This window comes from Galeopterus variegatus, unplaced genomic scaffold, assembly GCF_000696425.1.
Source record: "Galeopterus variegatus unplaced genomic scaffold, G_variegatus-3.0.2 Scaffold1044, whole genome shotgun sequence".
Lineage (NCBI taxonomy): Eukaryota > Metazoa > Chordata > Mammalia > Dermoptera > Cynocephalidae > Galeopterus > Galeopterus variegatus.
Window position 1 is genome coordinate 215,514 of NW_007727155.1, and position 11,265 is coordinate 226,778.

The 11,265-nt window shown below is 58.0% G+C and overlaps 1 protein-coding gene across 1 annotated transcript in view; it reads left to right on the top strand.

Annotated features, from left to right (window-relative positions):
• Window positions 1–11,265, top strand: part of TNRC18 (trinucleotide repeat containing 18) — a 98,358-nt gene that overhangs the window by 31,940 nt on the left and 55,153 nt on the right. Inside the window, exons 7-13 of the mRNA XM_008574420.1 lie at window positions 4,786–4,888; window positions 5,241–5,446; window positions 5,876–6,022; window positions 6,587–6,777; window positions 8,184–8,613; window positions 9,810–9,905; window positions 10,021–10,926. Coding sequence (XP_008572642.1) covers window positions 4,786–4,888; window positions 5,241–5,446; window positions 5,876–6,022; window positions 6,587–6,777; window positions 8,184–8,613; window positions 9,810–9,905; window positions 10,021–10,926 — 2,079 coding nt within the window. The remainder of the gene's footprint in view (window positions 1–4,785; window positions 4,889–5,240; window positions 5,447–5,875; window positions 6,023–6,586; window positions 6,778–8,183; window positions 8,614–9,809; window positions 9,906–10,020; window positions 10,927–11,265) is intronic.

An 11,265-nucleotide genomic window follows, 5' to 3' on the forward strand; every position in this document is an offset into this window, starting at 1 on the left:
CCAAGGACGTGCATTACCTGTATCTGTGAACCTGACACCTGAGAAGCCCAGCAGATATGAGCAGTCCCTGCCATTTAGTCAGCAGCTCATGTGTGCCAGCAACCCTGTCAGGACTCTGTTTTGTAGATCCAGCCTTCATTCACAGATGGGGAGACTGAGGCCTGCAGAGATGAGGCAGGGCTGAGCTTGAAACCTGAACTGGGGCCTGTCCCTCCCATCTCTTTGCTTGCTTGTTACCTCTATGGTGGAGGCAGACTGGGGACCAGATCTGGGAGGGAGGGGCTGTGAGGGTGTGTCTCTCCTCTGCCATCGCGTTGGGCAGAGCTGAGGGTGCTGCCATGGGGGGCTTGGTGGGGCAGAGGTGGGTGTCAGCAATGGTGTTGGTGACAAGTCTGCTGGGGCCTCCCTCCTGTCTCCCCACTAGAGAGCAATGTGTAGGCCTGATACGTGGCAGCTGTATCTGGCAAAATGCTCAGATGGAGTCCAGGAGAGGGTTGCCATGGGAACCAGCTTCAGCCCGGGCCTCGGGCATATAATGGCCGAAATGTGGAGCATGTGACACAGGAAGGGGCAGTCGCTGGTGGGGACAGTGGTGGCTTTTGCCGAGGCACATTCTCATCCCCATGGGCCCTGGGGTGAGGCTGGGCTACAGGGCAGACCTGCAGGTAGATGGTGGCAGTAACACACCTGTGCCTGCGGAGGGCCATGCCTCTTAGTGGTCAGGAAGACCGACTCAGACTCCCATCCCAGCTGTGACGCTTCTTGTCAGCATGTGACTGGGGCAGGTTTCTTTATCTCCCTGTGCCTCAGTTTTCTCATCTGGAAGACAGGGATGAGGAATGGGAGCCACCTTGGGTTGGTGACGAATGAATGAGTTAATATGTTAGTGTACCTAGGATTCTGTTGGGCACAGAGGCAGCTGTTCAATGCTAGCCTCTCATGCCTTGAGGGCTGTGATGGGGTCTTGGGTCTCTGGGACCTCAGAGGGGGCTGACCCTGTGTGCTACATGCCTGCCTCCCGAGGAGCTGTTCGCATTGCCAGGCTGGGAACTCCCTGAGGGAGGGGCTTGGGGGGCACTCACCTGGTCCTCATCCTTGAGCTCAGCATAGACAGGTGGATGGGCCCTTCTTGGCCAGAGGGAAGTTTTCAAAGCCCCAATCAGATCATGTCACATTCCTGCTCAGAGTTTCCTCTGGCTTCCCCTCTCTCCTTGAACAAAATCTAAACCATATTCCCTTACATGGCCTGTGTCCCTCTGCCCCCTAACACTGCATCTGTGACCCCACCCCCCTGCCTGCTCTTTGCTTACTCTCTCCAGCCACCGTGGCTTCCTCACTGTTCCTTGGCACCTTCCTGCCTCAGGGCTTTTGCACTTGGCATTCCCGCTGTATATACCCGCTGTATATACCCATCCATTCATTCACTTACCACACTGCATCTGTGACCCCACCCCCCTGCCTGCTCTTTGCTTACTCTCTCCAGCCACCGTGGCCTCCTCACTGTTCCTTGGCACCTTTCTGCCTCAGGGCTTTTGCACTTGGCATTCCCGCTGTATATACCCGCTGTATATACCCATCCATTCATTCACTTACCATGTGTTTATTGAGCTCCTCCTGTTGGTCAGGCATTGTGTAGGGAGAGGTAGACAGCCACCCAGCACTGTTTGGACCAGAGCAGTGCACAGTCTGATGAGGAGACAGATGGTGACCAACCAATAAGCAGAATAGCTGCATGTTGTGGTCAGTGCTGTGAGGGAGATATGCAAGGGAGCATGATGGAGGGAAGGTGGTCAGGGAGGGCTTCCTGGAGGAGGTGCCGTTTGAAGCTGCGCCCTGACAGGGGAAGTTGAATAGTCTGGGGGAAGGACACTCTGAATGGAGGGAACAGCATTTGTGTGTGTCCCCAAGGTAGGGAAGGGACATGTGTGGCTGGAGTGCAGGGAGTCTGGGGGCACACTTGAGAGGCTGGCTGGGCCCCCTGAGCCAGGCTCAGGGCAGGGGCCTGGTTCTTTGGGGTGACAGGTGTGAGCAGTGTTTAGAGGGGACAGGGAGCCTTGGAATGATGAGGGTTGAGCTGGAGCCCAGCTGATCACAGGGTTGAAGTATGTAGGCATTTCATGTTTCTTCGGGAGACTACCCAAATTTGTAGGGAGTGGACTGGGCCTAGTGTCCCTGGAGATGGCAGGTTCTCCGAGATGGGTCCAGGCAGCAGGCAGGTTTCTGGTGGCAGGTGGCACCTGGGATGGGAAACCCTTGAGGCGGTGGGCAGTGACAGCCAGGGCCGTGGAGAGGTGTTCAGGACCAGGAAGACAGAGGGTTTGGGGCCAAGCCCAGTTTGCACTCCAAGCACCTGTCTCTTCTGGGAGCACAAGGGGCACTGTGTCCAAAGGCTGTCCCAGCCTCCAAGAGGACCGTGCAGGCATGAGGGTGGCCGCCTCAGGTGGCCAAACTCTTGGGAGTCCATAGGCCTGGGCAGCTGTCTCCCCTGGGAGAAGGAAGCTTGAGTACCTGCCCTGATTTCTCAGCACAGCCTGGGGTCTCTGGGGTGGCCCTCCATGCCCCAGCCCTGCCTGAAGCTCACTGCTGCACTTCTGGGCCTCAGTTTCCCCCCTGAGGTTCAGGGGCAGGGCCCCTTGCAGTCCTGCCATTCTTCTTAGTGGTCTTGCTTAAGGGGGGGTGGTGTGGGCCCAGGCTCTGCTTTGATACAGGAGCCACATTGCCGAGGTTGGCCAGGGGAACCCTAGCTGGCTCACCCCAAACTGCAGGTGACACTGCCCTTCGGCTCTCAGCTTCCCCACCCTCTTGTCTGCCTTTCATGCGACTTTACACTGGCATAACTGAAGTGTCTGCCCAGCGCCTCTGCTGACTGTGGCCTGGTGGAGAATGATTTAGCAGGAAGACAGGGAGTCAGACAAGTCGGGGAGACAGTCTCCCTTGCCTGCCTTGCCCTGCTGAACAGTCCACTTCATTGTTTAAAAGTGCACGGTGGTCCCCTGTTGTCCATGGCTCACCTCCAGAACTTCTAGGTGGCCTCTGAGGCTTGTACCATGTGGCTGTGCCACCCCATCTCCAGCTGTCTCTACTGATGCTCCCCCTCCCCATGCTAGGTTGCCTGGCTGTCCCCCATGAGCTTGGTCCACGGGCGTCTGGGTTGTGTGGCTGTGTTCTCTCTCTGGGCTCCTCTCCTCTGGCTCTGGCATTGGCAGGTCCCCACTTTCCTAGAGGACCAGCATCCTTGAGCCTCTCCTGGGGGCTCTGCTCTTCGGGAGCTCCTGGAGAGATGAGGGAAAGACACTCGATGGCTGCATTCCAAGTGGGATCTTTGCTCACAAGGTCATGAGCATGGCACTGCTGTAGACTCCAGTGAGGACGCTCTGGTGGGGACCTCACTTCCAGTAGAATCATATCTCTGGGCTGGGGGGTACTGAGAGCCGCCTCCCTCTGAGACGGTTGCTAATGGTCCTGAGAGTGCAAGGCTGGTGGGGTCCTGGCTGACTGCTGTCGTTGCCCACAGTAGCCCTGTGTGGGTGGGTGGGCATCAGCCCACCCCTCTCCCTTGCATCCCCAGGGACCCTGAGAGGGGATAATAAGCCAGACCTAAACCATGGTGAATGGTGCCCCGAGAACTGATGAGCAGGTGTTTCTCAGCCACACAGTGGTGTGGCCTGTACGGCCAGTGGCAAGCTGCCTCACGTGCCCTTGCCTGCCCAGTGTTTACCGACTACTGGCTCACGGTGTGAACACCAGGAAGAGGGGCTGGGACAGTATGGCAGGGACAAGGAGGGACAGTGAGGGACAGATGGTGCCCTTCACGGGCTCCTACCCCTCCTCTGCTTGCTGTCCCCTCCCTGTTAGTAACTGGCCATGTGCCGGGCCTGGGACTCAGGGACCCACCTTCTGAGGGGCTGGGACAGTATGGCAGGGACAAGGAGGGACAGTGAGGGACAGATGGTGCCCTTCATGGGCTCCTACCCCTCCTCTGCTTGCTGTCCCCTCCCTGTTAGTAACTGGCCATGTGCCGGGCCTGGGACTCAGGGACCCACCTTCTCTGCTATGTGGGTGGGGGTGAGGAGCTCATGGGAGGTGCTGCCGGACCGAGGGCATGGATGGGCAAGCCGGGTGGCATCGCTCTGGGGACATGGCCACTGCCCCTCAAGTGGATAGTGTTCTTTGCTTTTACTTTTCTATTTTGATTTTTTAAAAATTAGCTATGTGTATTTATATCGTCTTGGAGTAGACAGAACTGTGTGGATCTCAGTCTGGTGGCTGGTTTCCCATGACCCAGTCTGGCTGTGCTTCCAAATGGCAATGCCACTTTTTTGGGGTTGTGGTTTCCCATCCATCTTGACCCTGCCATGTCCTCCCCAATCTCCACCCCAGAACTTGCCTTTCCGTCATTGAAACAGTGTTAGTGAGTAATGCTCGGCCTCATGTTGTATTGTGATGTGATATGTTTTATAATGTTTTATTGTAATATGCATGGCTATAGGTCTAATTATTGCCACAGTTGTCTGTACAGGTGACAGAGGCAGTGTCTGTGGCAGGGGTGAGGCTGGGGATGAAGGTGATGGAGGGGAGGTTTCTTGGCACAGAGGACCCCTTAGTGGGGTTTAAGAGGAACTTGGTGAGTTGTAAGGAAAGGTGTTCCAGGCTGAAGAAACCACATGGATGGCTGTGGAGGGCTTGCTGGAGGCTCTGAGGGTCCCAGGAAGGGGTGAGGGCAGTAGGGGAGGGGAGCTAAGTGGGAGGCCCGTGGGGTGGGCTCACTTCCTCCTGGCCCTCCAGGACACAGCCGGGCTGATGATGACTGTGCAGACGATCGGGCCAGGCACCGGGAAGAACCGCTGCTTGCGGGGCGGCTGGACCGGGACCAGGAGAAGCTGCTCAGGTGAGTGCTTGGGGGCAGCTGGGGGGTGTGGTCTGGAAGCCCCTGGGGGTGAGGGTCAACTAGATGACCCCAGGTGGGCTTGGCCTCGTGACTGTGGATGCTGAGGTCCTGAGAGCTGATGTAGCCCTGGTTGAGGACCTGGGCCAGGTGGTACCCACTGCCCCTTTCCAGTGAGTTTGGAAGGCTCTGGGGTGGGGCCCTTCTTTTCTGAGCCTGAGAACTCACTTCTTTATGGTAGTTGTCCTGACAGATGGCCTGGGTGACCCCCAACTCCTTGGGGTGATACCGTTTCTCTCCCCCGTCCCCCGGGGCTGCCTGGGCTGCCGCCAATGCCTCTGTATCCCCATTCCAGAGAAAGTAAGGAGCTGGCTGACCTGGCCCGCCTGCACCCCACCAGCTGTGCTCCTAATGGCCTGAACCCCAACCTCATGGTGACTGGGGGCCCGGCACTGGCAGGCTCAGGTCGCTGGTCTGCTGACCCTGCAGCCCACCTGGCCACACACCCCTGGTTGCCACGCTCGGGTAGCACATCCATGTGGCTTGCTGGACACCACTACGGTGAGTGTGGGGCAGGGCGACCCCTTTTTTCTGGAGGAAGGTGGACAGGTGTCAGGATGGGAGCTCAGAGCTGGCCCCTGTGATCCCTTGGCTGGGAAGCCTGGGCTAGGCTTTCTCTCCTCTTCATAATTCAGCTCCCACATTTGTCTAAAGATGGAATTATAATGGCATTTGCCTCATAGGGTCCCCCCGCCTTGCCCATCTGGGGCAGGTGCCATTCAACAGCAGGGGGCTCTGTGGGTCTATTTGCAGTCAGCTACCACCCCTGCCCCCTTGGCTTCCTCCTGGAGACTGCAGGATGTTCTGGGACTGGGGATCTGGGCAGTGTAGGGCTGGGCTGGACCCAAAGGTGGGGTGCTGGTCCTGGGGCTGCCCTCGGGCGGTCTGGGGCTTTCCAGCACTGACATGGGACTGGTTTTCTCCTCCTAGGCTTGGGCCCCCCTTCTCTGCACCAGGGCATGGCACCTGCATTTCCACCTGGCCTGGGAGGCTCCCTGCCATCGGCCTACCAATTTGTCAGAGACCCCCAGTCAGGCCAGCTGGTGGTTATTCCCAGTGATCACCTGCCTCATTTTGGTAAGTGGACACCCTGTGGTGTTGGGCAGGGGCTGCGGCTGATTTTGCCCAGCGAGACTGTCCCTGGTGGCCCAGCAGAGTGGGGTGGGAGGTAGACTAGGGCTAAGAGAGAATGATCTAATGGCAGTGGTTCCCACATGTTAAGCCTTGGGGTCCTTGTTTCAATGAATTGTTTCCTAGAAACCCCATCAGGAGAACCAGAGCAGGGCAGCTCTCGGTGGGGGCTTGAACCCCCCATCTGGTGCCCCCATCCCTGTGGGAATCCGCTTTGCAGACCATAAGTCTGCAGTTGGTGAGCTCCAGCTGTAGGTCTTGGGGACCTCCCATTTGGAGTGTGGACAGGACTTGTGTTTCCCGGGCATGGGGTGTAGTGCACATGTGGCAAGTGGAAAAGACAGGTGTCCTGGGCCCCAGGAAGCAACCAGAGGCCCAGCAGAGCCCAGCTCTGCACCTGTGTGGATGCTCCCTCTGTGGGCCTCAGTTTCCCCATCTGTAAATGGGTGGCAGGAAGACTGGAGCAGTGTCAGGACACAGGTGCAGCCCACTGTCTGTCTGTCTCCCCAGCGGAGCTGATGGAGCGGGCCGCAGTGCCACCCCTCTGGCCTGCTCTGTATCCACCGGGCCGCAGCCCCCTGCACCATGCCCAGCAGCTGCAGCTCTTCTCCCAGCAGCATTTCCTGCGGCAGCAAGAGTTCCTGTACCTGCAGCAGCAGGCGGCCCAGGCCCTGGAACTGCAGAGGAGTGCCCAGCTGGTGGTAAGTCAGGGATCATGCAGTGAGCCCCCTCCTAGAGCCCCTATCAGTGGTGAGGCCGACAAGTTAGCCAGCAGAAACTCCACACATTTACAGACCTTGAGGGAGGAAATAGCAGAGAGGTGGGTGGTCAGGGAAGGCTTCCTGGAGGAGGTGATGTTTGAGCAGAGAGCTGAAGGAATCAGCCATGGAAGACCCTCCAGGCAGAGGGGACAGTGTGAGCAAAGGCCCAGAGATTGATGGAGCCTGGCAGTAGCAGGGCACAAGGAGAGTGGAGAAACCAAGGCAGAGGTCACCTTGTGGAGTGGGGAAGTTTGGATTGGACACAGAAAGGATCCCAGTGGGCTCCCACTGTTGCCTGAACCCAGGCTGGCCTCTTCTCTCCAGGTGGCCTCTCAGAGCAGGCACAGGAGGCCTAGCTGCTGCCTGCTTGATGGCCCTGGGCTCCCCTCTTGGGCCAGGGCTGGCCTCCTAACACCCGAGTTGCCTGGTCCCATAGTACAGGGGATGTGAGGGGTTCCTGCGTGTGGTTGGAGGACTCCCTAAAGTTCACAGTTCTCCCGTCTCATTGAGTTCTGGGATGTCTGTCCTTCACTTGGCCTTGTCCCCTCCTCTCTTGCACAGTGGCCACTCTGGAGAGGTAAGCCTGGGTGATACCTGTAGTAAACGGTTCTTGGGTCCCCAGCCCTGGCTTTCAATTTTAGCACTGCCAGGCCCGGCTGTGTGCCCTTGGGCAAGTGACTTCACTTCTCTGGGCTTCAAATGTTCTCCTTCAGAGAACAGAGGTGCTGGTCATTGGGTTGTTAAATGTGGTTTAATAATCATAAGAGTAGCTAGTCCTTGAGCATTTCAGCTGTGTGTATTTATGTGCTAACTGCCTGGCCCCAGTTAGATGATGGCTGTCATCAGCCTGGCTCCCTCCCTTCCATTTTGGCATCAAGAACAGGAACAGACTCCTCCTGCCCCCTTTGAGGGAGGTGTTTTGAGCAGGAAAGTGCACAGCAGGTAGTGAGCACTCTGCGAAGGCAGCTGTCCTAACGCTGGGAAGGGGCCTGGGCGTGGGGCAGCCCCTTCATCTTCAGGAGCCTCACGCCTCCACCCGACCCCCTCTCCCTGACTGTGAGGGTCCTAGCGGGGCCAGGGTCGAGAAAGAGGTCTCCCACCAGCTCTGGTGGGAAGGGGCTTTAGGTCCACTGAGGCTCTGCCCCCCACCCCCAGCCCTGCCTCGTGGGGTTCTGCACAGAACACTGTATTTGTTACACGTGTACTGTGATGGAATGGGGAGGGGTGGGTAGTCTGGATCCTGGACCCTGCCTGAGGTTCTCCCCAGGCTGGGGGACCCCCGAGACAGGGTAGGTGCTGGATGGTGGCTCCAACCACACTGACCTTGCCTGCGGCCCCCTCCCCAGCAGGAGCGGCTGAAGGCCCAAGAACATCGGGCGGAGATGGAGGAGAAGGTGAGCAAGCGGAGCCTTGAGGCCTCGGGCAAAGCCGGCCTGGCTGCTGCAGGCCCGGGGTTGTTGCCTCGGAAGCCCCCCGGCCTGTCTGCTGGCCCCGCGGGCACCTATGGCAAGGCCGTGAGCCCACCGCCGTCTCCTCGCGTATCCCCTGTGGCTGCCCTGAAGGCCAAGGTCATCCAGAAGCTGGAGGACGTTTCCAAGCCACCCACCTATGCCTACCCTGCCACGCCCAGCTCCCATCCCACCAGCCCACCGCCTGCCTCCCCACCACCCACCCCTGGCATCACCCGCAAGGAGGAGGCACCTGAAAATGTTGTCGAGAAGAAAGACTTGGAGTTGGAGAAGGAAGCCCCCAGCCCCTTCCAGGCCTTGTTCTCAGGTAGGAGCATGGTTGAGACCCCAAGGTGTGTGTGAGTGTGTAGTCAGTTCTCGCTGCCAGAGAAACTGATCCCCCATCTGTTTATTTACTTGTTTATTCATTCATTCTGTCTCTATTGAGTACCTACTGTGTACTGGCCTGCTGCTAGATTCTGGAATGAATGCATGAGCACACAGTCAGTCTCTGCAGCTCTCCTTCAGTGGCAATTCAGGGAAAATGGGTGTATTATTAGGACCTACTCCATAAAGAGTTGTTTTGAGTATTAACCAAAGCCAGACCTGTGAAACACGTAGTCAGTGCTGTTACCATGTTGGTAATGACAGGACAGAGAGTTCTAGGCCCCATCCCCGCTTGGCAGTGTGCCGTGTGCACACACACACGTTCTTCTCATGTCCCATGTCAGTGGGGACCTGCAGCAGGTGGCTTTGGGGGCTGGGACTTGTATTCCTCCTCTGCAGGGGCTATTAAGACACTGTGAGCTCGCACTTGGAGGACTTGGGATCAGATTCAGATTCTGGCACCAGTGCTGTGTAAGGTTGGGCAAGTGGCTGCCCCTCTGTGAGGGGATTCTATGTGATGTTGCTGTCCAGTGCCTGGCCCGCGAGGAGTGCTCCAGGCTTCTCTCTCCCCTTGGTCAGGTTCCCCATGAGCATCGACAGCCTTGCCCAGGTCTGTGTGGGTCTGCAGATGCTGTAAAGACTCGGCGCACACAGCCCCGTTCATGGGGAAACTGCCCTCGGGGGCAGTGGGAGGCAGAACTGTCTCACTCTTACGTTTTGCACAACGGCTTGCATAATGTGGGGCAGCAGGTTCTTGTGGGACGGAGGCCAGAGACCTCACAGGCTTGGTGGGGTCTGTTTTGGGTCTTTGTGGACATTATTGAGCATTTGCTACTGGCCCAGCCTTGCGCTGGTTGCTGGAGGTGGGAGGAAGAGAGAGGACTGTGGTTTTTGCCTTTGAGACCACAAGGCCTTTGGAGACGAGATGGTGGGTGATTTTTCTCTCTGTGGCCCAGACATGGAGAAGCGCTGTGAGGTTTCTCAGATGCCACCTGAAGAGCTCCCAGCCCTGCTGCCGGCGAAGCAGAGGGTGGCTGTGTCCTGGGTCTCTGTCTTGGGTGGAGGGTAGGTGTTGGTGGGAATGGGGGAATGCCAGACCCCTGGGAGTGCCATGCTGACCCTCAGTGTCCTCGGCAGATATCTCCCCCAGGTACCCATTTCAAGCCCTGCCGCCGCACTACGGAAGGCCCTACCCATTCCTGCTGCAACCCACAGCGGCCGCTGATGCAGACGGCCTGGCCCCTGACGTGCCGCTCCCAGCGGATGGGCCTGAGCGCTTGGCACTCTCGCCCGAAGACAAGCCCATCCTACCCATTCCTGCTGCAACCCACAGCGGCCGCTGATGCAGACGGCCTGGCCCCTGACGTGCCACTCCCAGCGGATGGGCCTGAGCGCTTGGCACTCTCGCCCGAAGACAAGCCCATCCGCTTGTCGCCCTCCAAGATCCCTGAGCCGCTGCGGGAGGACCCTGAGGAAGAGCAGTTGGCTGAACGGGAGGTGAAGGCAGAGGTGGAGGACATGGATGAGGGCCCTGCAGAGCTGCCCATGCTGGAGTCACCACTGCCACTGCCTGCAACGGAAGCCATGGCAGCCCAGAGCCCCTCGGGCAGCTGCGGAGGGGGTCTTCTGGAGGCCCAGGTGCTGAGTACCTCCAGACAGGGGTGTGCAGAGCCCTCCGAGTGCCCAGACTTTGTGGAGGGGGCTGATGCACAAGTGGATTCGCCGGGCCGGACAGAATCCCATGCGGCTGCCCTGGACCTGGGGGCGCAGCTGACGCCCCAGATGCTGGTTGAGGCTAAGGAGGAGCCGGTGGAGGTGCCCCTTGATGTGCCTATGGAGCTGCCTGTGGTGAAGGCAGTGCCTGAGGAAGGCCTGGCCCAGGCGACCCCGAGCGAGCCCCAGCCCAGCCTAGAACTGTCAGAGTGTGATGTGCCTGCCATGGAGGGACAGTGCCTGAGTCTGGAGACCCAGGAGGCTGCACCTGTATCCAGTGGCACCTGCTACCTGGAGGAGGCGAGCTCCGACCAGTTCCTGCCCAGCCTGGAAGACCCACTGGCTGGTATGAACGCCCTGGCAGCAGCTGCGGAGCTGCCCCAGGCCAGGCCTCTTCTGTCCCCAGGTGCTGGAGCCCAGGCTTTGGAGAAGCTGGAAGCAGCTCAGAGCCTGGTGCTGGAGCAGAGCTTCCTACATGGCATCACCCTGCTGAGCGAGATTGCAGAGCTGGAGCTGGAAAGGAGGAGCCAGGAGGTGGGAGGTGAGAGTGCTCTGCAGTTGGGTTCTGTGGGTTCTTCTTTTTTTTTAAAAAATTTTTTGTAAAATTAAAAAAAATTTTTTTGAAAACCCTCGGAATATGATTTATTCATGGTTATTTAAAAAAATTGTGGTATGGGCTGGACTGTAACTCACTTGGGAAAGTGCGGTGCTGGTAACACCAAGGCCACGGGTTCAGATCCCTATATAGGGATGGCCGGTTAGCTCACTTGGGAGAGCGTGGTGCTGACAACATCAAGTCAAGGGTTAAGATCCCCTTACTGGTCATCTTTTAAGATAGATAGATGATAGATAGATTAGATAGATTAGATAGATAGATAGA